This window comes from Myripristis murdjan, chromosome 12 (assembly GCF_902150065.1).
Source record: "Myripristis murdjan chromosome 12, fMyrMur1.1, whole genome shotgun sequence".
NCBI classification, from domain to species: domain Eukaryota; kingdom Metazoa; phylum Chordata; class Actinopteri; order Holocentriformes; family Holocentridae; genus Myripristis; species Myripristis murdjan.
The window spans coordinates 16,830,404-16,856,710 of NC_043991.1; the positions used below are offsets into that span (position 1 = coordinate 16,830,404).

General features: G+C 41.1%; 3 protein-coding genes across 3 annotated transcripts; 1 reads left to right on the plus strand and 2 right to left on the minus strand.

The window, feature by feature from the left end:
- Positions 1-2,226: 2,226 nt before the first annotated feature.
- Positions 2,227-5,797, plus strand: il1b (interleukin 1, beta). The gene is made up of 6 exons (XM_030065693.1): positions 2,227-2,350; positions 3,419-3,470; positions 3,704-3,878; positions 4,004-4,183; positions 4,898-5,031; positions 5,560-5,797. Exons 1-6 carry the CDS (start codon positions 2,316-2,318, stop codon positions 5,770-5,772), a joined length of 789 nt encoding a protein of 262 aa, XP_029921553.1. The 5' UTR covers positions 2,227-2,315; the 3' UTR covers positions 5,773-5,797.
- A 10,453-nt stretch (positions 5,798-16,250) lies between these two features.
- purbb (purine-rich element binding protein Bb) lies at positions 16,251-19,418 on the minus strand. The gene has a single exon (XM_030065368.1). The coding sequence runs from the start codon at positions 19,367-19,369 to the stop codon at positions 18,458-18,460; it is 912 nt and encodes a 303-aa protein (XP_029921228.1). The 5' UTR covers positions 19,370-19,418; the 3' UTR covers positions 16,251-18,457.
- Positions 19,419-22,000: 2,582 nt separating this feature from the next.
- On the minus strand, positions 22,001-23,265 carry ved (ventrally expressed dharma/bozozok antagonist). Its single transcript, XM_030065844.1, has 3 exons — positions 22,980-23,265; positions 22,577-22,836; positions 22,001-22,422 (listed from the first exon to the last, which is right to left on the minus strand). The coding sequence occupies exons 1-3, from the start codon at positions 23,263-23,265 to the stop codon at positions 22,075-22,077; spliced, it is 894 nt and encodes a 297-aa protein (XP_029921704.1). The 3' UTR covers positions 22,001-22,074.
- Between the last annotated feature and the right edge of the window lie 3,042 nt (positions 23,266-26,307).

Sequence of the window (26,307 nt, forward strand, 5' to 3'; positions counted from 1 at the left end):
AATCTAAATAATCCTACTGAGCGCAATTAAAATCAGAATCAAAAAAAAGATCAGAATCACAACTAGTCAGAATGTCACTCAAAAAATAATGGGAGTCTATTTAGACCCACAAAGGGTGTATATATATTTATTGAAAAAATTTTATTTTTTTGTGTCACATTCAAAATGTGCTTTGACTACCAAGAGCCTTCGCCCACTACCTGTTGCTTTAGTTCGTGTAAAACAGGATGTCACTTGATGAAAATGTATGACAGCCGTCACGCTCACTGGTGTAAGCTCTCTGATGTCAGCTGTCACCTCAGAGAGCTCTCCTTCTCACTCTACATTCCAATATTCATTCTTGTTATTACGGTGTGTCTCCAGGAAAAACATTAAGTCATTAACGTTCATTTTTACAAAAGTGCCTCCCCCTGCTCCCGCCACCTTTGCTACAAATAACACAGTGAGTAATTTCTTGACTTGTGCTCTTTCCTTACTGACAAAAGTGACATAGTTTGTGGTGTACCTGGTAAAATGGGAGCAATGACTGATCACAAGACAGCTAGCACCACCAATCCAGGCCAATCAAACACCTGTTTCTTCCTCAGGAGAGAGTTCTGACAATGACTGAGGTCATGGTGTCACTGCGGGGGGCTTCCCCTTTCAGTTTGGTAAACTCCTGCTTCAGTGCTGAGCAGCCACTGGAAACTCTGCTAACTTACCACAACCTCACTCGCTGGTTCAGAAAGTGAAAAAAGAGATTAATAGGAATGCAGAAAAAAAAATACATTTATCAAAATTGATAGGTAAACTGGAAGGGCAGTATGGCCTTCCCTAAAATCTACCCTGTTGAAAAACCCCACCAAGACAATATGGTGACATAGTAAACAGTAGTAGACATAGTAATAGTAGACTTAGTAATGATTATAAAAATAGTAGACAAAGTAAAAGTAGATAAATGTGTAAATCCTGTAGCATATATGGTCATGAGACCTGCTTTTTAGAAACAACTCTGCATGTGCAGAGTTGTTGTGGCTGCATGTGACTCAGATCATAACCTTAAACCGCTTCGTAATTTTTCTAACACAAGTCATAACTCGGGGTTACCACTTAAAATGAGTGACAATCATGAAAACACATTTACACAAGACTAACTGTCAGCATGGGGTGGCTGAGAGTAGAGGTGCTTTTCAGATGGCCTGAAAGAGAGGACGCAGCTGTGAGCATTTACATATGTGATGTCACCATCATCTGTTCCTGAAAAAAGTAAGACTATATTCGCAGACACTGTGCAATGTTTCAGCAAACTCAGAAAAACAAGCAATCGTGGCTGGAACACGGTGCAGTGGCATCTTTTATGTAAAATATATACCTATTATACCTTATATTATACCTTATCCAGTGAACTTTCAATTCACATTTGGACTCCCAGGAAAATGTCAATAAACACAAAACATTTTTGCGTGGTCAAACCAAAAGTGAGCCTCCATGCAAATCTTCTCGATCCTTTGATGTGGAATATGTTGCCATTTTCAATTTGCAGAGGAGTTTTACCCTCAAACACATGGACAAAACATGCCCAGCCCCGGACTGTGGCCAGGCAGAGTCCTTTTGAAAATGACCCTCCAACTTTACCAACAGATGTCTGAAAGGCACCATGTTAAAAAAAAAAAGTCACAAAGCCTTTTTCCTATCATTATATTATATTCTAAAGTTCTCCAACTGGGATATTGTTAAGATCTGGTTCACTGACTTTTTGCTGTGGATATCCTAAATAAAATAACATATTTCTGTCACTACATGGCTTGTGTCTCAGGTTCAAATAGGACATGTCTGAAGATTGCCTGGTCCCGTTATTCGATAAAAACAACAACAACAACAACAACAACTTGTAAATAAATGACTAGTCAGCTGAACCAGTCTAATCAGTCTGCTGCTGCTTTTATTATGTAAGCTAGTGTATATTCAAACTGACCAGGTTCGACATTTATTTAAAAGCTTAAGAGAATTAAGCATAAAAAAAACAAACTCCCTGAATGTTTGATTTGTTAGCGGATTCATGAAAGCAGGCTCAGTGTACTTTCCTCTGATGCACATGCAGTGTAACCTTTGTGATGATCTGAGAAGAACCACGTGGAAACTGCAGCCCGAGGAAGGAAGTTGAGAGGCGGACCAGCGGAACTGAGGTTTAAAGTGCCCATATTAGAGGCTCTGACTTCATTTATTTGGAAACCCTCAGCACGACAAGTGGAGCTTCCAGTCAGATCGAGCCTCACGGTGAATCTGGTCAAAGAGAAGAAACATTCACCTGATTAAGAGTCTTCCATTTTTACACAATGTCCAACTTTGATCTGTCAGACGCCCTTGAGGGGTAAGTTTAAGGCTATAATTTTAATTTAGTAGGCTTTGCAAAACTAACAAGATCATATTTTTACAAATGTGTATTGATTAGTTCTTGTTTGTGAACAATCAAATTCATTCAAATGTATAAAATTTAGAAAAGTCAAGATAACTTCTCTGGGTGAAGATTACTGCTAATGTTGGAATGTGCCATTAACATCCCATGCATTTGTGTTTTAACTATACATAAACACATCCACCCAAAAATAGTAGCTCACTGACTACCATCTGAAATTGCCAATTGATAATTCTGATGAAAAGACCATTTGGGAAAGTTTCAGCTGAAGTGCCATCACCCACATGGCGGCTGTGCATTTCCTCAGTGTCAGTCTTGAGCTGCAGCACAACGCTGAGTTTCAAAATAGAACAGCAGCCACCAAATAAGCAACTTTTGTAATATAGGATCCACTTTGTTATTACATTCAGCCAAAACCACCTGAATGCAGCGATAGAGTTACACTTTATGACTTTGGGAGTCGGAGGAGCAAATGAAGGCAAAGTTTAGGTGAAATGGGAACTGCTCCTGCCTCGCCAAAAAGCTGTTTCTTTTTCAACGTATGCAGCAGTAAAAGGAGCTCACTCCTGTTTGTTTGGAAATGCTTATGAACTCAGATTTTCTTGGAGAAAGATGCCAGGAGACAAAAGACAGTGTGTGGTCTTTGTACAGCAGCCCACTCGCCTACTGCGGTCTGTTTGAAACAATTTAATATAGCACTGCCTGAATGCTTTGGTTAAATTCATGCGCATTTGTATTTTTACAGTTGCTGAATATTATGGATACCTCAACTTTCCCTTTGGATCAACTTGCTCTTCTAAGGCATAAATGACCTACAAATGTCAGCTACTCTTCTTTCTTTCTTTCTTTCTTTCTTTCTTTCTTTCTTTCAGTAACCAGCAAGGTCCCAACTCGTCTTTCAGGGATCCCTACTCAAGATGGCAGCAATCAGTCATAATTTCACTATTGACTATATGCTTGTGAATAATTTCTAATGTATTTGTATCACTATAATGATCGATATCGGTCTGATTTGTGTTTCAGCTCACTTCAGCTGAAGGAGACAGGGAATGGACACTGCTCCCGTGAGGTGATGGTAAGATGGTGAACTGGCATTTCTTTGTTATTTATTTAGCACATGAATGCAGGCTGCTTTCCCATGATCCCATATCACAGGAAAGCATCACAAAGTCACACACAGAAACATATTTGCAGTAAAATCATTAACTGACGTTGCCAGCAGCAGCTTTGGCTGCAGCTGTATATGACTCATCAGTCGGGGAAAACTGGTAAGATCCGATGAGTTATTTCTGTCCGACTTCTGCGCAGGGTTTGCACGAAGAGCAGTCCGATATCAGCCCAAGAATCAACATGGTAGTTTCCCAACGGCCCAAGAGCATGCGACACTTAGCCACCTTAATACTAGTGCCGAGCAGGATGAAAAAGATCCTGCATGTCACAGATGAGCAGCTGTGCAGCATGATCATGGACAGCCCGGTCGAGGGTAGGCTACAGCAACAGAGCACTTAATATTATTGTATTTTGTACTGCAATTTTCTTGCCTTTGTAGTTTTAATTTGTCTGTCACTCTCCTCTTTCGCCTCCCTTTATCCCGTCTCCTCTCTACAGAAAAAGCTTCCAAAGAGCTTCAGGACCTCACAAAGTGTGAGAAAAGAAGCAGATTTCAGCGTGTTAGCAGTGCGAGGCAGTGCACGCTGTGTGACACCTCTCAGAAGGATCTGGTCAAGCCAGCAGAAGACCTGAAACTGCTGGCCATCACACTGAAGGGAGGGAGCCGCTATCAGAAAGGTATGAAGAGCAAGCGACAACGACGAGTGTATAGGACATGTGGGACATGTACTCTATTAATCTACAGTCAATACCAAAAAAATAGCTTTCTCTCTCACATACCACTGCTGTCCTCTTATAGTCTTGTCAACCTCAGCGGCCTTTGTAATCATGGTACAGATCAAAAAACAAAACCTAGTTTTGAGATCAAAGTCAGAACTCAGTTTACAGTCAGAATTTTGAGAAGAATGTCGGGAACAAGAATTAAGTCATAATTCTGTTATTAAAGTTGAGAATAGAATCAGAATTCTGAGAATAATGTCAAATGTAGCAATATATGACATTATTAAATTTCAGAATTCTGACCTCCCCAGAATATTAATCAGAATTCTGAGATAAAGTTATAATTCTGACATTAACCGCAGAATTCTGAGTTAAGTTTCAAAAATCTGAATCAATCAGATTCTGAAATCAGAATTCTGACTTTATTATTAGATTAATTCTGAGATTAATTAATTTATTTTAATTAATTTATTATTTAGATTTAATTAATTTTTCTTTCTTAGTTTCTTTCTTTCTTCCTGTCTTTCTTTCTTTATTCATCTATTTATTTTGTGGAGCTAATCCTTCTTTGTAGACCTTCTCATTAAAGCCCTCACAAATTCATCGCAGATGTCATTTGGCTGCCCGCCTGCTCACCTCTCTCTCCTCTGTCTCCATGTCTGTCCGGCTCAGTGAATTTCAAAGTCTTCGAGTACATCAGTCGCCACCAGCCCGTCGACACCCAGGCTGTTACCTTGTCAATCACCAACAGCAACTGGTACATTTCCTGCTCCATGGAGGAAGACGAAGCTGCCTTGCACCTGGAGGTAAACACACACACACACACACACACACACACACACACACACATACACACACATATCAGAGTTTCTCCCACCTCCAAAAGGACATTAATTTGACGCCTTTGATTTGATTTGGGGGAAAATTGTGTCCCTTTTGGGGCTGTTTTGTTGAACTCTAAAAACCATGAAAGTGTTATCAACATTTTTCACCATTTTATGAGGTTTTACTGGACTAAACAACTAATTGATAAAATAATCGATAATGGAAAGAATCGTTAGTTGCAGCTCTAAGAAATGGCCTGTCAGGTGTATTTTATTTTATTTCATTTTTTTATTTATTCATTTTCTTGATAATTTTCAAGACAATTTCTGGTAATTTCTCCACTGATATTTCTCTCATTTTTAAAAAAATGATATTTTCGCTTGGTTTTTAAGATTGTTTTCCAAATTTGTGGCAATTTTCTTATAAATTTCTGTTTTGGAAATCTATCTATCGATCTGTCTGTCTGTCTGTCTGTCTGTCTGTCTGTCTGTCTGTCTGTCCTCTGACAGAGTTGCAGTGAGGAGGATTTGAAAGTTGTCAGTACGGATGGAAACATGGACCGGTTCCTCTTCTACAAGAGAAACACTGGAATTTCTATGACCACTTTTGAATCTGTCAAGTACAGTGGATGGTTCATTGGCACTTGTGACGTTGAAAACCAACCTTTGGGGCTGCACAAAGAAGACAGTAACAGCCATTGCACCACTTTCACCGCTCTCTGAAGGGTATTTCTCAGCTGCTGAGAAACTCCTGAGGCCGGCCCAGCTGTGCACTTTTTGTTTTCATCGCTAGATGGAGCAGTTCGCTGCATTGTTTCCATGTAGTAATGCTGGATCGTGCTGAAGACACATTTAATTTATAAAATGTGAAAAATCAACAATTCACATTTATTTGCTCAGGAAAGATGTAACAGGACATTCCTGATATTCCTGTAACATTATAGGTGTAAGTGTGAATTAGTTACTTGTATTGTATTAATACTATAGTTAACATGTCATGTTTTTATTCATGAAAACGTTCCTTGTAATGGGTAATTATGTTGTGTCTGTGCACTGATAAGTACGAAGAGGGGCACTTTAAAGGTTTGAAAAGTGCAATGGAATACATGCCCCATTACAATTAGGTACGTTTTCTGTATAGACTTTTTTTCCTTTGTGTACTCATTTTTTACTTTACCTGTTTCTGCAACAAGAACATTGATGTTCTGTCACTGTTATGCATTCATTTAAAATATTTTTCTCTCAATTCTGTATATATTGGTAAGAATACTAAAAATGTGACCCAAGATATTGTGGCTTGTCAGAGTGTTTTTAAATCATACCACATCTTGGATCTTATTAATCTTGGTGGCCACAAGAGACACTCAGGATAAATATGCACAGATGCGATATTTGCTCAGTGATCCAGTGTAGGACATTTTTCAGCACCTCGTTCAATGGAAGAACACTTCACGTGTTACACTGCGGTTCTGAAAACTATACATTAGACAAGGAGAAGTCGGTCGTGTGTCACAGGAATGGGCATTGCTAATATACTGTAGGGTGACTGATACTATGTTTTGCATCCATAACCTGAATTAGTCTTGATGGCCAGTGTCAGAGGTGCAAATAATTGGGTACAGTATTGGGTGCACTGCATGGAATTTGGTGAAATAGTTATTATCACCCCCTGACAATTAAATGTGCAGTTTGTCCTCTGCTAATCTCTGCAACATCAGACGTTCTGCCTCTGCATCATTCTGAAGTATTGTTCATTTAAAGGCACACACACACACACGCACGCACGCACACACACACACACGCACGCACGCACGCACGCACGCACGCACGCACGCACGCACACACACACACACACACACACAAATACACTGTATTGTAAATGAATGGTAATTGTATTATGAAGTTCCCAGAACTGGGCACATAAAGCATCAATCCGGGCATAAAGAAACTCAACCAATCAAACACAAGTCAGATGGAGAGAACTTCTTGCCATTGGTACACTCTGTACGGGTTTGCATGGTGATATACCTCAGGCTTTTTCCTTGACTCTTATCCACCAATGAGAAATGCTGCATTTGGTAGCTGTGCTTTACATAATGTATGTTGAATACTACTGAGCCGCAGATTATGGAGTGATGTGGATTTGAATTTGACAGGAAAAATAGGACAGACAAGTTGAAAAGCTTGTCAAAACGAGGGCCAGGGATTCTTCTTTTTATGCTCTTCTGGATAAAAGTCACACACATATTAGTTTGAGAATGCACTTTAAAAACGTACTGTGGCAGGTTTAATTAAACCAAATGTAGCCTGTTTTTAGTTGCAGCCTGCAGCATTCGCACATTGCAGGGACTTCAGATGGCTCTGACAACAGAAATTGTCAGGTGATTTGGATGCAATTTCCCCCAGAATATCTAAAGCTTGACAGCACAGCGCAGTTCTCCAACTCGAAGATGGAAAAACGGTGCGATTCTCTGAGTGCATACACAGGCATGCATGAAACACTTCGCTTTGCATCTAATTGGGATTTGAGGAAATGGTGCCTTGTTTTTACAGATGCAATATTAGTAAGAAACAGAGAGGAGAAGGAGATTAGTGTTCATTAGGGAAGGAATAAAAATCTCAGAGAAACAGAAACGTGATGCCTGAAAAAAGATCATTGATTCAAATCATGCATGTAGACAGACATGAGTTCATGCACACACTCTCTTTCTCTTGCTCTCTCACACACAATAGGCTCACTACTGACCATGCACTTCTGCACGAGTGCATGCAGCATGCATGTGTATGTGTGTGTGTGTGTGTGTGTGTGTGTGTCTCCCTCTACCGTGCACATTCCGGGCACATGGCAACAGAAGCTAAATATAGCCCGAGCAGTCCAGCATCACAGTGGGATCATGCTTCCTCTCACTAACGTAGGATTCACCATCTCTCATCTCTTTCTCTTCCTCCTACAAACAGAGTGTTACTGTCATCCAGCTGTCTCCCTCTCTTCCTCCTTTTTCTCTGTCTCTTAATCTCCCCTTCGTTGCTTTCCTCCATCGTTTCCTCTTCACACTTCTCCTCTCTTCAGATGCTCTCCCTGCTCTTCTCTCTCTTTTTTGCCCTCTCCACATGTTGGAGGGCGCCCTATGGGAGCTCAGTGGGATGCAGCAGAATTTGAATGTTTTATCGGCGAAATAAGAAATTGTGATGTTTCATTAGTCATGCTATCGCTGTATTTTCTCTGTTACACACAACATCCACACACTACACCACACACACACACACTCGTGCATTCATATAAGTCAATGGGGGTGGATGCGAGTGATACTAGCGTGATTGGTAATGGGCTGCTGGGAGCATGGGTATAATCCTGGCTTGATTTGGCAACGGTGCCTCCTGAGGTATTACATGGCTCACAAGCTGCATTAGTCCCACTATTCATATGTGCCGCTGCACACATCACTGCTGTGCTGCTGGGGAGGTGAATGTGGGATATACAATTGGGATGTGGGGTCATTGGGGACAAGGACTCTTCAGCTAGGAGACAAACCTATTTCCACAATACAGGGTGGGAAAATATCATGAACGCTTCCCAAAGTCATGATGGATCTGTCAAGGCGTGGAAGATTTTTTTTTCCACTCAGTAAAGGCACATTAATCTGAAAAAAAAGCTCATCATTACTAAGAAAAAATATATTTTGGGTGTAAGTGGAGCCACAGTTATAGCTGCCGTTGCTCCAATAGGGCAGGCCAGAGCTCAGCAGGTGTGACAGTCAGCTGAAGTCTTCCCGAATCACAATATCACACCGCTGACTGATTGCTTGACTGAATAATTGATTGATTACAAGGTGACACATATGTATCCCCTGGTCCCTTCCAGCAATTTCACCTGGTGATGTTGCTGCCTGGCATTATGGGTACAATTTTTACAAGTTTACAAGTTTTAATGGGAAAATCCACCCATTTCTTCCTTCAAAAACACTGGATTGAGGCAGAAAAGGAGGAAATGACATGATTGTTATTATTATTATTATTATTATTATTATTATTATTATTATTATTATTATTATTATCATTATCATTATCATTATTATTATTATTATTTCATAATTTACAACTTTTCCTTGGATTTGGTGAAATGTTTCCATATTGGTGTCCTTAAGTACGCATAACTAGTCTTCTCAAAATTTTGGATTCCAGAGTTGTTCTCTCCTGTAAGTTGAATTTACACTCTAGTCCTACAGTATATAATAGATAAGGGAATTTGAACACCACTGTGGATACAATTCACCGGTGCTTGAACTGAAGATACAGTATCTCAGTGCATTTTTGTAAATAACTGTTGTTTCATTTTTTATGGTAGTGCCTTATCTTGGTGCCGTTTCCCTCACAGGAGTGGCTCCCAATATGTGGTACAGTATAGAGCAGGTGTCAGTCAGTATAGTGAACTACGTCCCTACCACCACCATCGACCACCAATCACCAACCAGGGTGGTGAGACAAAAATTACAATGTGTGCTTGTGTTAACTCTAAGATGGAAGAAAAAATCTGCCATGTTACAATTAATAATTAAATCTTTGAAATTACACCAGACATTTGAGACTGGAGAGCCATATATTACCTAGTCAGAACACAGGAAATAGAGCACAAAAAAAACCCAAACATAAAATCTAACAGTCTCATTTAGCGAAAAGAGCAACGTGGGCCAGTATGTTTGTTCAAGTTCAAATGTTGGTCCTATGACCCTGAACAGATGAACAAGACGGCCTGAGCTCAGATCTGGTGGTGCCATCAACAGGCACTTCAAGAAGCTGCTCCGCTGACAGTGAATAAGAGACTGAGTTTTAGATAACAGCTTAATAACACCCTCATTCACAGACTTACTATGCATTTTGGCATCTTCAAGAGCCCTGAGGATGATTTTACAAGAGCGCAGACAGAGAATGATTGTCCATAGGTTTGGAAAAATATTAGAGCTAGGAATTGATGTCACATAAATTTCAGGTTTGCATTCTTGCTTCTGCCCTTTTTTGTTGCAGAGTAGCAACATGTTTTGTCAAAATGGAGGCTGCAAAATTTCACACTTCAGAATATCAAAAAATTATCATTGCATTTGACTGTGCCTTTGGGCTGCCTGACAACATTTAATAATGCATAGTCGGTAACCTCTGATGTACTTTCAGTATGTAGGACAGCTGTGGGAAGAAGTGTTGCAAAAGTCAAAGCACTGCACCAAGAAATGTCACCAAGTGATACATGTTTTCAGGGATGCATTAAATAGTAATGTTTTATTCATAATTAATCTGTTGTAGTTAGTCTGAAAGGGTGCAATCGCACAGAATGGTGTCGCAGCTGAACACTGAGCAATTACACTCAGTGTGTGATGCGGAGTGCAGTGGCCAGAGCCACAGCAACCTGACACGTGCAGATACATGTGGGGCAAGTCAGTCTAGAGTGAATGCAGAACAAGTTTTATTACTCAGGAACGTATACGTCTTATAATCCATGTCATTGTTTCTATTTGAATGGGCCGATTGCATGTATATGTGTGTGTGTGTGTGTGTGTGTGTGTGTGTGTGTGTGTGTCTGTATGTGTACATATAGGTATACACATACACACATACATATATAAATAGTATAGTTGTAAATAGACCATGCTTTTGGTAGAATAAACATAATAGACAATTATAGATATTAATTATTATAATCATATCAGTAATTACTCATATTGTGGAAATGTAACTGAATATAACTCCAGAACTGAATTTATTATGTATTGTCTTGCAATTAGTTGGTGATTAAGGTCTCAAAATCTCTTGTTTTGGTATCAAATGCCATAATGTGTTTCTCAACTGGGGGTACGCGTACCCCTAGTGGTATGTTTGAGTACTACAGGGGGTACGTGAGATTTTTATTATTTTTTTTTAAATGTTAAAAAAAAAATGTTTTGTTCATGCATAATTCCTAAAGTAATTGGCCCATGCCATAATAAGGTCAATAAAAAATGTAAGTGTGATAAACCACATATTATATTCAGTATTTCCTCCAGGTTTCCTGAGGATGTCAAATGTGTGTGTTTGTGGTTAAAAATCTGCTGCTATGGTCATCAAGTGAGGATATTTCTTGCACTGGTCAGGGGGTACTCTGCTGAAAAAAATATTTCAAATGGGGTACATTACTGAAAGAAAATTTTAGAACCACTAACATAATATACACAATGCCCTGACATATGTACATGAAGCATCAAAAGCATCAATTATACTTGAAAAGTATCACAGTTTCAAATCAAGCTGCTGTAATTGGAAATGGATTTCGAAAGTAATATTTAGTGAACCTACAGTATGCATCCAAATTTGGCAAAAATAGGGGATAAAATCAATCATCTGCTGATAAACAACTTGATGTTACTGGTCTTATATGTTGGTGACTCATCCCTCTTATGAAAGACTAACTAGTTTGTGCTCATGTATTGTGGTGTTTTACTGATATATGTCTGTGTTCATGAACTCAACACTTACAGTAAGGCCATGTAATTTAACACTTGTTATAGTGGTTTCCATGTATGCACAGGTGTTAAATCAGTTTTAACATCAAAACAATTTAACCCTTTGAAACCTGCACATATATACTTGATTTCTTCTAAAAAAAAAAAATGTGAAAAAAGCCCATTAGTAAATTCATTAGTAAAACAAACAAACAAACGAAAAAAAAAACATTAGACTACAAGGAAGAAAAAAGAACAGAAAATTACAAAAAAACTGAAAAACTGAAAAAATAACAAAAAGAAATACAATAAAATAAAATAAAATAAAAATGACAACAAAACTATATTTATAAGTATTAAAATAAGCTCAGATCAGTGATACTCTATCAGTGTTCAGATTCTTGCGTTTACATGGCAGCATTCACATTCGCCTTTCACAAGCATTTGAACTATTCCTCATTTTGCCGAGGACCCCCTGGAGGAAAATCCCTGGCCTCTCACAAACCAAAATATCTCTCAATATAAGGACCCCTTTAAGGCAAATCACTTCAGATGGGGGTCTGTGGCTTATTGATAGTCGCCTTGGGGATCCAGCACTTTAAAAAGTTTGAAAACCCCTGGTCTAGCCTACCAGATTTTAAATACACAAAAGTAGGCCTGAATCTGCACGGCAAGTGCACCAGGGCCACAGAAGCCTTAGCATTGGCACAAGCAACCATGCATGGAATTCAGCATCACACACAAAAACCCAGGAAACTGACAGCAGGGCAAAGTCACCATCGTGAGGACGTGCCAAGATGTGCCAAAGCCATTTTTCAAGCTAAGCAGGGGCAATAAATGAACTTGGAAAAAGTGGAAAGGAGGATGCTTAGCTGGAAAGATCTTTGGAAAATAGGGGCATTGTATATTGAATGAAGTGCTCACGCAAACCTTTGGTGAGCTGCCATCACCACAAAAACTCAACTAGGCGATGACACCGGGGACAATAAAAATCTGTAGCATAACCACGTGCTGAAGTCCTTGGGATCAGCAATTGAGATTAATTCATCAGAAACTAATTCCTTAGCCATTAGGAAGCAGAACCCAAGCATTATGTTAGATTTGTACATTAAGGACAACAAGTCAGGAAAGAATTACTAATGAGTACTGGCACATGTAGAGGGGCTAAGGGAGGCTTAGGTATGAGCAGATGCAGGCCCACAATTTGGAGTGCTGCTAGAGATCAGCAGCAGCAGCAGCCTCTGACCAGACCTAGCACTGTAGTCCAATACTCAATAGGCTGTCTGTTTCATTATAAAGCCTTCTATGACATCAAAAGATGCTGCAGATGAGACATTTGAAAGAAAGTACCACACTGAGCCAATGTTGAAAAGAAAGCGAAGATGCTAATCCAGGCTGTGCCCTGTGGAAACTATGTGTTACAGATTTATGGAGATATTCACCATCATTTTACTTAGATTTATGGTCACGGCTTATGTAAGGGTAGACCATAGAAAATATATGATCTGGACGTGCAGCTATGTCTTCAGATTTCATTTTACAGTGGTCGTATAGATCCAAATTCCCTTCTGCTCCTTAATTGAGTGTTTCTGCCAGCATTTGGTGGAGAAACAGGACAGTGATTTGCTGGGTGGTTATTTTTGTAGGTGCACAAGGGCTTGTGAGCAATTTCACAAGGCCAAGTGGGGGCTATCCTGCAGGGGAAAATACACATTTTGTGATAACCAAGCGTGAAGTTGCATGTATGTTCTGCAAACTGAATACATCCAAACTAACCATTGCTTCCTGCTTCCTAATGAGCAAGAAATTGTGGCTGGTTAAACATGGCTAGAAATTGTTTAAGGCAAGTCAGTTTCATGGTAGGAAATAATCAGTGCTTCTTTTGTGTAAGGAAAAATGTGAAAGGAAAAATCCTCCCTGAATGTGAAGATGTGATAAAGGTGCGCTGGTCTGGCTATGCAGAGCTGTACTGGGCTTGAGGATGAAAGGCGGTCATGTGGCTTTGTTTATTGGTGTGACATATTGGAGCTTCGCAGCGGCCCTGATTGTCATACTGCAGGGATGCAAAATCATGAATACACACAATGAAAGTCTTTGAAACAGCAATGTTTGAGGAAGAGCCAAATGGAACAGGGAAACTTGGATGACTTTCCTACTTACAGGTCAGTGGCAAACAGGGTCACCATTACTACTTTCTCAAAAGTGGGATAGTCACACAAAGTAAATACAATTATGCTCATGAGATAGGATACATTAGTTGAATTGTACCTATAAAAGCATGGTCAGGAAATTGATTTTCATTCACTGATTTACTCCAAGGGACATTATTATTTTTTATGAAGCCACTATGATTTCTGTCTCCCTCACAGACACACCACTACACACACACACACACACACAGACCATTACCAATAAAAGACGCAACAACAGTCAAACAATATAAAATGCATGTGCGTGACAACATATTTCAGTTGCACTTTGTGTGTGAATCCAGAGATAGTCGACACAGGGAGATACCCCGCCTGTGAGGCCACATCCAGGGGGCGACATCCAGAACTAAAAGTGGGGTAAATAGTGAAATGAGTCAGTCAGCTGGACTTTTCCATAACATCAGTTCTCTACATTTTTTTTAAATGTGCATTGATGGTTAAGAAGAAACACATTTCTATGTACTGAATAAAATCTGGAGCAACTGAGTCAACAGCAGATAGCCTCAATGTTAGTGGAAATCTGAAAGTAGCTATGTAATTATGTCTTTGTTGTAAATATTGGGCTGTGTAACAATGGCAGTTTAAGGTGTAGTTGCTGGTAAATATCTGGAATCAATAGCATTTAGCACCATTGACCGCCATTCTACTCAATCTAGCAAGTGCTCAGGACTTCCCCCGATGGCCAAAAGACTGTACTGCATTCATTTTTCTATCAAAGCTTTAAATAGCTGTGGCTTGGCTATTTCTCTCTATGGGTTAGGGTGAATCCCACCATTATACTGATGGTGTACAAGTGTAGGAGCTTGAACAGGAAAGTTATTAGGGTCTTATGAAACTGCAAACCAACTAGCTGACCATGCTGAAGAACTAAAACAGCATCATCTTACTACAGATTACAACATGGACATGCAATGCCAAAAAAGTCTGATCAGGATACTGCCTTCAGAGGTCTCCCCACCATGACAAACACCTCTTATGAGTGGACCTGTTTATAAAGCCTCTCTGTGTAAAAGCGTGCACTCACACAGTACCTACGTATTGGAAAAGACAGTGATCATATCTTCTATTGGGTTTGTGTGCCACGTGTGAGCACATCTTAGCACAATCAAACCGTTATACTAGTGTGTGTCCCCAGGCAACGAGGCCCTAATGGCACAGCTGACTCCATGAGCAGGAATGTCAGTCGGTCGAGGCCTCCTACATTAAAATAACCAGCAAGCCCTGTCAGCACACCCTCACAGCATTCACATGGGTGCCCCGACAGCTGCCCTACTCCAAATTTACAAAACTCCTGGGTGGGGGGACATCGAGGAGAAGCAAGGAGAAGGGGTCCGGAGAAAAAAGAACCACCCAATTGGCCGCAAGAAGACATGAGGAGATCACTGCAAGGGGAGGAGACGAGGGAATCAAATTACCCTGATGTCTCCTGTCTCTCCTCTCCACCCCCCAATCCTGAAACAAGAGTCAGAAAACAAGCTGTCTATGTATTTTCAGGCAATATTATCATCTCCTTAGTGCTCTGAGGGATGTGAAGCATATGAACTGATTAGGACTAAATGGCACATCCTTTCGATTTTTCACTGTCGCAGACCCCTGAGAGTGGTGGTGTTGTGTTTAACAGAGTGCAGCTAGACTGTGGAAGCCTGTTTCCTGCAGATATCCTTTATTAACTGTTGAATGAAGAGGTCTGGCAGGGTCTGACCACAGACTATACACACTTAAGAGACAGCTGCCGTGTCACACAAAATAGGGTGTGTTGGTTGAGGGCGTGTGTGACTGCTTTAAAGCACATGCTCCCACTGAAGACAGGTTTGATGTTGAATTCTACTTTTACATCCTTCAAATGCTGGAATGAAAGGTTCTGGACAACAAACACTTTCTAACCTATCAGATCAATACCAAGGCAGAGTGAGAGATGAAAGCCTTAAGTGCCACATATCTATATTCCCTTTTACACAGCCTGCTCAAAGCATGAATGTTGCAGCATTACTCCACCCCTGTTCTGAGCAAAACGTACAAATTCGGAGTGGGGGGTGGGGGCACTGTCGTTCTGGCATTAAGCCGGCAGGAGAGGTAGTCACAAAGCCGAATCGACATCTGTGTAAAAGGGAGAGCTGGCAGAATGGGACTAAGCTGACTTGAGTATTTTAATGATTTACACTCATTCTCTACAGCCCTTCCCTATTGTTACCCTTAACCAGCTTATGCCAAACCTTAACTTATCTTAGCCCTCCTAGGAAAACAAATTTGACAATGCTGACGCTTTTGCGTTACGTCATGCCCCTGCTACCGTAACACTAGTGCGCTGTGTAAAAATCATATTCTGGGGCAAGACTATATCGGTTTTGTTTGGTTCAGTGTGAAAAAACCAAGCCGGTATAAAGACGGGTCTTCATTGCGGCAGTATTGTGGGATCTCTGTGTGAAAAGGGCTTACGACTGTATCCAAACCTGAAGAAACTGGAAGCAAAATGCATAGGTCAGTATGATCTGTGGGGGAAAAAAATCCTTCCGAATCAAGTCTATTGCCTTAGGATATGGTGTTTTTTATTCTTCAGACTAGGGATGTAACAAGAATCAATACTTTGGTACCAAGTCAAATAAAGCAAATAGGATTTGTTTTTGCTGTGCTATTGAGAATTTTGTAATTTTGCTGGCATGGTATCAGCTGCCAATATTGTGGAATGGTGACATCCCTATTTCAGCCTGACCTCTAAGCGACATCCTGGATATCGCTTCCCAGGAGGCATTGCTCTGTTCCACATCAATTGGATCATGCAAGCTTAGGTAAATGTTAGCAAAAAACCTATTAAAGAGGTCAGCCAGCAAAAGGACAACTGCATGTCAATGCAGATGCCTGACTGACGATAACATTTAACATTGTAAAAGACCATAAAACATTGCAATATTTAGGCTATTGTTCAAAATATAAGCTCATTTCATTAATAATTACAATATGACCTCTTCCTGCTCACCTTCAAAAAATTAGGGCACAGAGAAGACTCATCTCTTGAAGGTGGTAGTGAAGGCAGGAAAGAGTGGGGCTTTTTAAAAATATACAGTCACAACATAGGAGTATTGCAATTGATCTTGTTTTAATTAATGAATTGTTATACTTTCACTCTAAGAAAATTCATGTGAATTTTTAAAAAATCCTGGAAGTTTCAGTTGCAGCATTGTTTTTTGTTTTTTTACGAAATTAGCCTTTTATTTATTTACTTTGTCTTGAAATTAATTTACAACATACATTTTTGCTTTTTTAAGTATTTCAAAATATCTTTTGCTGCTTTGTTCAGTACTTTCTTTCTTATAAGTATATTCTCATTTCAATATAGTTCTCTTTTGAAAAGAAAAAAAAAGAAAACAAAAAACAAAACAACATCCATCCATGCGTTTCTGTCCAGAGTCTTTGTGTGTAGTCAGCTGTTGTAAGCTAAGCCAGTGTGTGGCCAGGTGCTGGCAAGAGAGCTGCCTTTCCAGCTCTGACCACCATGGAGAGGCTGATGGTGACTTGTCACTGACGCTCCACAGTCCACCGGCTCTAGGAGCAGAGCTGGAGGGCCGGGGAAGCTTCATCCCATCTGAAGCAACGCTCCCCTCTTAACTGCAGGACATTTGGACCCTAGTGGCTGTGGGAGTAAATGTGCATCAAAAGGTCCCATAACTTATGTTGTTCCTTGTGGAGCTGGCTCCCACTAAGCACACACAGGACGCGTCCTCTCTCTGCTTGTTGGTTTTTCAGAGCTGTCATTCTCACACACCAGGGATGCACTGGTGTGAGGGAACTCATTGCTTTTCCATGCTGAGCAGATCTTAACAGATGCTGCAACACGTTCACTTAAATAAGGGGCGGTACTCTGTATATTGCTGAGACTGTAATAAAATGTAAAACGTCCAAACTGATCCGTTCTTCTTATTTTCTGTGTTTGAATGTGGCAAAGACAGCAATTATCAATGTGAGGTCAAAGCTTGAATTTAGTCTCAGAGAGGCCCTTGTTTTGGGGGGGGCTTACACATAATCCTCTCAGTAACTTCCTGTAACATTTTGGGTAATCTTTTCATTTAAGGGCCTGCAAATGCACAGCCCATGTTACACAGCTCTCCATCTGTTAACACGTCAAATGCAATCCTCCACAGAGTGACAGCTGCTTTCTATACATTCCTCTCAGACTCATCTGACTAACTTGCAAGAATCCCACATACTGCCCACAAAGGAGAGACCTGGACTGGAACAGGAATACAATGGATGCTGGTTCTCTCCTTACAAGGAGCAATGGAAATATCTATGACAATTGGGTCACGGTAGACTCCTTACTCTTTAAATATAAACTATGTTGCAACAACAAGAAAGATTTTGGCTTTTTTCTAGTTATAAAAACCAAATTGCTGGTTTTAGTAGGTTCTCTCTTTCCTTTGTGTTTATAAAGCATAAATCACTTTTTCAACCAACGAAAATAATCTCATTTACACATTTAGTCCATGACTAGCACTTTCTGAGATTCTCACAACCAATCCAACCCCTCAGCACAGACTTCAGAATAATAAACCAATAGTTCCCTGCAAATGTACTTCTTTTTTTAACGCCATCATATTTTAGTAGACTATTACAGCACGATTCGTCATGCACTTTAATTCTGTCGTTTCTGCGTCATTTTTTTTTCTTTTTTTTGCAAAATACCCCTATTGCGGATCTCACTGAACTGAACTATCAGCTGTTTCCCTAACAAATTTCTCAGTCGTCATCCACGTCATCTCCCTCAGACTCATCTCTCCTCTCGTACATTTTATCCTGCTGCCTCTCCTGGATCTCCCTCATCAGCTCGGCGTATCTGCAGAAAGTCCCTCCAAACTTGCCCCAGGCTTTGAACGGGATGGTGATAGAGTTCCTGTAGCTCGGCTTCACCTCGCTGACCCGCAGGAACACTCCGTATTTGTTGGATCCGACGTCGAAAAAAAAGCGTTTGGAGTCCACGATGATGGTCGTGCCCTGGGGAAGCTCGCCATAGCCGCCGGCCGCGGTTCCCCCGGCCAGCTCCTCGTCGTCTCCTCCGTAATCATCAATAAGCTTGGCAAGGGCGTCTCTAAACTCAATTAACCCCTGGGCCGGAAGGGCTATGGTCTGCCCGGCTAGCATGCCGCCCACTGGGCCCCCGACTCCAAACCCCGGTCCGCGGTTAACGGTCTGCCGGATCCGCAAGAACCTCCCCCGCTGGTTCTCTTTCAAGTCCAGGTAGTATTTGCGGTTCTCCCGGACGAGAAACTCGCTCTTCAAAGCTCGCCGGGGCCCGCCGTCCTCTCCAACAGTGGACTGGGCGATTTGCTCCGGACTGCTAGGCCCAAGTTGGGCGTAGTGCTCAATGAAATCCCCAAGGTAGTCGCGGAACTCCGCCGCCACTGACAGGGAGAGTGTCAGGCGACTTTTGGAGCCCCCGGCCCCAACCTCGGCGATTTTGATGAACCTGCCCTTGTTGTTCTGCTTGACGTCCAGGTAGAAGCGCTTATTCTGGATGTCGAGGCGCTTGGACGCCAGCTCCTGGGTCTCCTGGTCCCTCTGGAAGTGCTGGAAGCCGCTTCCACCGCCTCCCCCGCTGCTCCCACCGCGCTCACTCCCGCTGTCGCCATCCGCCATCTTCAGCTCCACCATTCAACTTCTCCCTCTCTCCTGCGTAGATTCTTTCTGCGTGCACACGGCCAGCGCGCGCCCCCTCCACAGTTACCAGGGAAACGCCTCTCGGGGTCTTTTCATTGGTCTATCCGTCTGCCACTTTCACGCGTTTCACGCTCTTCCCGCTTTTCTATTGGCCCTTGGGTGTTGCCAATCACCCCCACATGTCATTTCTCTTATAAGTCATTGGTTCATATTTAGGTTCCGTTTACGTAGTTGTCAAACTTTTGTAACTTTCCTCCACTGGACGTGTAATTCTGTCATTTAGCGACTGCTTACATAATACACTAAACAAAAACAGACAACAACACTACATGAAACAGTTTCAAAAGTTTACCTCGTTCCGGTTCATATAAAAAACATCATTCTGAAAGCAATTCGTGGTGGAAAAAAGTGCTCACAAACAAGCCTACAGACAAGACTTAACAACAACAACAACAACAACAACAACAACAACAACAACAAACTTTACAGAAAAATGATGGGGGATGTAAATTTAGCTCATGAAACTTGCAGCCACAACTTTACAGGTTGTATTTATATTTTTATTCACTATATTTTTTAACCATGACTATTTAATTGATCTAACTGCATCAGCTGGGTATGGTAAAAATTGTCTCCAAATGTGATCTTGAGATTTTTATTATTTTAAGGGTGGATCAGAGAATTCAGGGTTATTCAGGGGTAATTATCAGTCACAGCTTTGTCCCCAGAGCTATAACAACATAACAAGGTTTAATGACATATGCTAATGACAATGGCAACAACAATCTGTGTCAAAATGTGAGGTAAAAAGAGAGTAAGTTGTAAAAGTCAGTTCTGGCTCAACTCTTCCATCTACCTACTTTTTAAACTTTTCTTCCTGCTCCTCTCTTACAGTAATTCCCCTCCACTGTTCCATTTTTTCCTCTGTTTGAATTTGTTTTTCCTGTGTCCCTGTTAGGTTCCGGTCCTCCCTTCCTCTCTGATCCTTATTATTTTGTTCTTTTGGTGTCCGAGATTAATTTTCACAGAGTATAAAATCTGACCTCCTCCAACTGAAAACTCAGTTCCCAGTCAAGCTGCAGCCGTCAGGTAGAGTGGATCGGTGCTGTGCATGTGGTTCTCATCTAGTTTTCATAAAGCTTTTAACTCTGTGCAAGATACTTGCTGTTTCAAAGCCATCTTAATATTAACACCAAGAAACTATAAAACATTTATGCTACTCAGTGTTAGTTCGTGTGCCAACCTTGAAAATTCACACACACACACACACACACACACACACACACACACACACACACAGTGGCCAGTGAAAGAAGCTAAATTAAGTCAGTGCTTTGCCCAAGGAGCCTCAAGATGTCACTGTCACTCATACTTTTGTCTGTGGCACCTACTGCAGTTTCTAGTTACATATATCCAGACACTTGAATACTTGTATCACTAGTCAGGTTAGAACTGGAGACGCAGCTGCCATTATAGTGCTGCAGTATCTCATTCCTGCAGTGTGTGCACGGCTCTAACTATCACAACCATGAAGCATTTACAGTAAAAGCGTGAGCATTTACCTGTGTTGCGAAAATACTTGATTTGTAAAAGCCTCGAAGAATTTGAAGGTGTGTCTCTCTAAACCTGGTGATCAGTTCCTTGAGGATGTGCGATGACTTGGGAAACATCAGAATTAATATGAATGATTGCTCTGCAAGTTTAATTATCTAAGCTTTCATTTTATTGTTGCTGGTGAAAGCTTAGAAAAATCAGTGTTATATGTATCTTAAGCATATTTGCAGAAAATAAAATAAGTGTGTGTGGCAATGAGCATTCTTGGTCAGAGAAAGAAATTTATTAAAACACAACCGGTCATCTTCTCCTCCCCCCTTCGTCCTTGCAGGTGTGATGAGATATGATTGTTTGGATGGGAGGAACATGCAGACGACTGCATTGAGCCGCCAAACTTTTATTTATTAATCCTTATTACTTAACCTTACTTACTGTATACTTTTATATATTTATCTATATCTACGTCCATATACATATGAACTTTGCCTTGTTCGTTTTCTAAACATCTTTTGTAAAAACTAAATGACATTTTGAGTGTGTAATGGTAGTTTTGTTTCATGATTTTTTAATATCACTCTTCCTCAAACTTTCACATCCACAACTTTGCACTTAAACTGTTAACCTCACTTAGGTCAGCTAGCGATTGCTTTCTAGCAAACATAAATGAAGAAATAATTCTGTTCCAACCACAACCCACTTAGCTCAATTCACAAATATTCAGTGATATTTTACTGACTGACAACATGCACACAAACACACTGACAAACTGCAATACCATTACAGGGGACTATTTTATTTTAACACTCTGGTGCCACATTGACATAACTACAAAAATCAAATAAAACAATTTACAGCTTCAAATTTAAATAGAACAAAACTATACATCAATTACAGGTCAAACTAACATAAACACACATCAAAATATTATTGCACACTACCCTGTTTGATTCATTTGATTAAGCTTCCAAGCAGTAATTGTGCTGTGTTTCTTACAAATTATATATTTCTATTTGCACTCATACTGCCATGATATGATCCGTGACAAGATTAAAGTCAGAAAATATCAGGAAATAAAATCTTAGTTCTTTCAAAACAAGGACAATAATGGCTACTTTGGAACATCAGGAAACCCTCCTGGCATCATATCAATAATGTTGAGGATATGTCTGATAGGATCCCATGAGCGGAGCAGTCCCTGAGGGCAGCATCATGCCGGGGAGGCTCGTGTACTGGCAAAATGAGTTCAGGGGCAATGCTGAGACAGTGGGAAGAGCAGAGGTGGAGCTGTACTGCAAGCTGGGTGGATGGAGATAGGGGGCGGACGCAGGGCTTTCATGTACCGGGGGATATCTAGGGTAGGGCCCGGGCCTGTAAGCCTGCAGCTCAGGGTAATGCAGCAGCTGAGAGGCTACATTTGCCTGGCAGGCGTGAGCCAGGGCGTCCTGCACCGTCCTCTTCAGCTTCATTCTCCTGTTCTGGAACCAGTTGCGGATCTGAGGGGAGAGAGAAGCCTTGTTAGACAAAATATCTTTAGAATTAGTGAAGACAGATGGCCTTGTGTGATCAAGGATTGCTTGTTTTTTTATCTATCATAGAGAATAAGAATAGTACAGGAGAGATTTGATGCAGTAAAGCTCAGGTATTTACCTGTTTGTCAGACAGGTTGAGTTTCTTGCAGAGCTCAGCTTTGTCCTGCGTTCCCAAGTAAGCATTCCTCTTGAAGGCTTTCTCCAGGCTGCTGATCTGCTCTGCTGTGAAGGCTGTGCGAGGTCTCCTGCCCGACGGAGGTGATGGCGGGGAGGTGGAAGCGCTGTCTGACGGGGCCACGGGGGAAAGGGAATGACCCCCTTCGCTCTCATACCCTGAGGTTTCCTCCTCTGTCCCACTGCTGAATCCTGCCTCAGTCACTGGAGAGAGAACAAAAAGAAAAGTACACTTAGATACCATTCAAAATAAACTGATAGTGTCCATTACAACAAGTCACCAATGAATTTTCCTCATAATTTCCAACTCCTCAACATGTTAAATTTATGCAAAATCTTGAACTTACCTTGTGTATTATGAATACTGTGAGAGCTCTGTCTGTTTTGATTGTTCCTCTCTGAGCCTGTGAGACTGGAAAGCCTGTGTGCATCAAGCATCTGGTTTCCACTTTCTTGGTGCGCCTCATTTTGCCAGATCCCTGACTTTTGTCTGCAGTAGAACCCAGGCAGGCTCTCCGAATTTGTCCCAGAGGTGCTGAGTCCAGTCATGGAGCCAGTGGAGGCACTGAGGCTCTCTGTGGCTGCTGGCTGGCTGCTCTGGGCCAACCATTCAATAGAGAAATGTCCTCTCATGGTCACTGAGTGCTGTATTTTTATCCTGGAAGCTAGATGTAATCTCTCCTTTGGCTTTGATGGATAAAATCACATAAAAAGCTCTGACAGTCTTCTGAGTCCTGGAAAAGTTTCTTGGGAGTCTCTGGTATGTGCTGGTCAGTGTCCTGGTGGAGTTATGACCTGCCCCATTTGAGCCTGCCTCTATTTATACGGGGCATCCCTCCTCATTTAAAACTCCCACAGCCCAGGGATCAAAGCACACATCCTCCCTTCCCTCCCACCCTCCCTTCTTTATTTTTCACAACTGGAGTAATTAAGACGTCTCATTCAACCTCAATGAGGCTGTTACCCACTGGCTCCAGTGAGTCTGGGGAAGAGCACTCCCCCCCCTCCCGAAGATACTAGACACACCTCGCCCCAACTGTCTGCAGCTCCCTTCATCTGCTGTAGATTCATACTGTAAATGTGTGTTTAATTCACTGTTCAGTGACCGTTTTCCACTCTCTCTCTGTCTTCTTGGTTTTAGAAATATCATGTAGAGACAGCTGCTATCAAACGATGATGTGGTGATGGTGTTTAAGTTTATGCTGTTCACGGTCTTCATTAAATGTCACTCTGTTGAACTGATAAATTCCCATCATGAAGACATTTTTAATTTAATTTGCATCAAACAAATGTCAGGCTTAGTCCTTAATAAGACCTATGCAACAATGCAACAAAATGAGCACTGAGTGGCTTACAACAGAATGCCAATGGCTCATCAGGATGATCCCCAAGCCATTGTCAAAAAGTTGTTATTATTTCACTGAACTGCCATTCACTGATGACCACGACTCATTCAAGAGGGCTTTTTAGAAGTGATTGGTTTTGCTTTGAGTGATCTTCCACGCCACTGTAGAACCATTTTTTGTTTGGGTTTGGTGTCTCACAGATCATTAAAACATATGGAAGTTTCCTATTGTCTCTAAATAAATAGATAAATGAAATAAATACCTTAAAAAAGATCTGGTAATCTCATAATGTTATTTTTAAAAATCACAGTATAAACTATTTTGTCCATGTTATAGTTATATTGTAGTGATAATATATGAGGTTAAAAAAACACCACAGAATAGGATGAGACAGTTTAAATATATTAAAGAAAATAAAAATATTAAAGAAATATAACTACCCTTAAAAACATTTACGCACATGTAAGTACAAAACTACACTACATCTAATGGAATGATACACCCGGTGCAACTCTCTATGGAAATACTGTAGGACTAACGTGAAAATATCAAGCCATTTAAAAAGAAAAAACAAATGTCACAAAAACGGAAAATGTGGCCGAGTTGCCGATCAGTGACAACATTCATATTTTTTTTTTTTATTATCATAAAATGATTTGTGGTTTGGGATGATTTATGCCAACTTTAAAATATATTAGCCGATATTCAAAAACAATGTGTAGCACCAGCCTCTGCCTCGTCAGGACGGTGTTGTGGTCCCTCTCGTTGGGTGTGTTGGTATCAAAGCGCGTCGTGCCTTTGAAGTGCCCAGTATCCGTAATGTGCTATTAGCGCCAGGCCTCTCCACTGCGCACGGAGACAGCTGTCTGGAGGCGCGGAGATAGCGCACAGTCCCCGGATCTATTCACCGGCTCTGGCTCTCTAATTATCTTATCAATGGACCATTTTGTGATTGACCCAATTAATCCTTAAACCCACAATGTATTTGCACCATTTGCACACAAAACAGCCCCCCGCCCTCCTCCTCCTCCTTGTCCTCTTCCGAGACAGGAGTCTTGGATCCAGGCCGGCGATGATGATGATGGGCACTTCACAGGTTGGATTATTCAGCCAGTTGAGCCCGTTATCACTCAAAACGGAGACAGGATAACTTGATCCCAAGATCCCTATTTTAGCATTGAGAGCGAGACAATGGTTTAGAGATGATTTAAGGCGCCAGAGATGAACGCCACGTCCATCAGTTTTCATTATGCATAAATGTGTTGTTCCAGCCTATGAAGGGTTTGTTAAACCTTCCAGTGTCTTCCATTGATTCCCCTGATTAATCAGTGATCAGTAAATTAATATCTAATGACTGCATTATTGCATTAAAGGAGCAATGAATCAATATTGCCACGTCACAAGGACATTTGAAAAGATGTTAAAATACTGTAATCTGTTGAATGTGTGTGTGTGAAACGTGTTGTCCTTTATGTCTTTTTTATACCTGTCTGCAACCAAATTGGCCAAGTTGGGACAAATAAATTATACTTGACTTGACTTGACTTGTAATATAAACATGTATAATGATTGAAGCTGGACAGCACACTTGAATTCATGGGGTATCTATGAGAGAGATGAAAGCAAAAATGGAGGATGGGAAGAGCAAGTGTGTGTATATATGTGTGTGTGTTGGTGGTGTGGAGGGGTAACAAGCCCGAGAGAGAGAGAGAGTGGGAGTCTGCTCTGCTGTAGGACGGTGGTGGGGTTTCTCCGTCTCCTGCTTCTCGTCTGCCTCAGATCTGCTGCTCCCTGTCTGCCCGTGTCTCCCTCAACAGGCCCAGACATCAAAGAGCCCAACACCAACCCCACTATCACTGATCAGGACGGGACATGACAAGGTGGAGCAGGGGGGTGATACCCATCCATCCCATTATACACCATACAGACAGTGGGGCAGCAAAGGAGTGAGAGGCACAGATAGGGATGTAGATATAAAACGAGGGAGAAAACAAATGATCGGGGCCCTTTGAACTGTTAACTCCAGCCAGTTGGCTCGTTGATGAAATCCTTTTTCTGCAAACGCTGTGATCTGTGTTTGTTTTGCCTCGGTATTCATTCTTAGAAATGTAACCTAGAATATTTCCACTGTCATCATTTTCGTATTCACATTTACTTTACAGTTATGCTTGTAAAATAAATCTGGAGTTTTGCCATCTTTCTGTCATGTGTACTTTGCTCTCATCACAGTGATAGAATATTACTGCCATAATAAAACACTTTGTCTACACTATAATTTGCTGCTCTCGCTGGTCACTGATCTGTTTATCATAGGGATGATTTATTTATT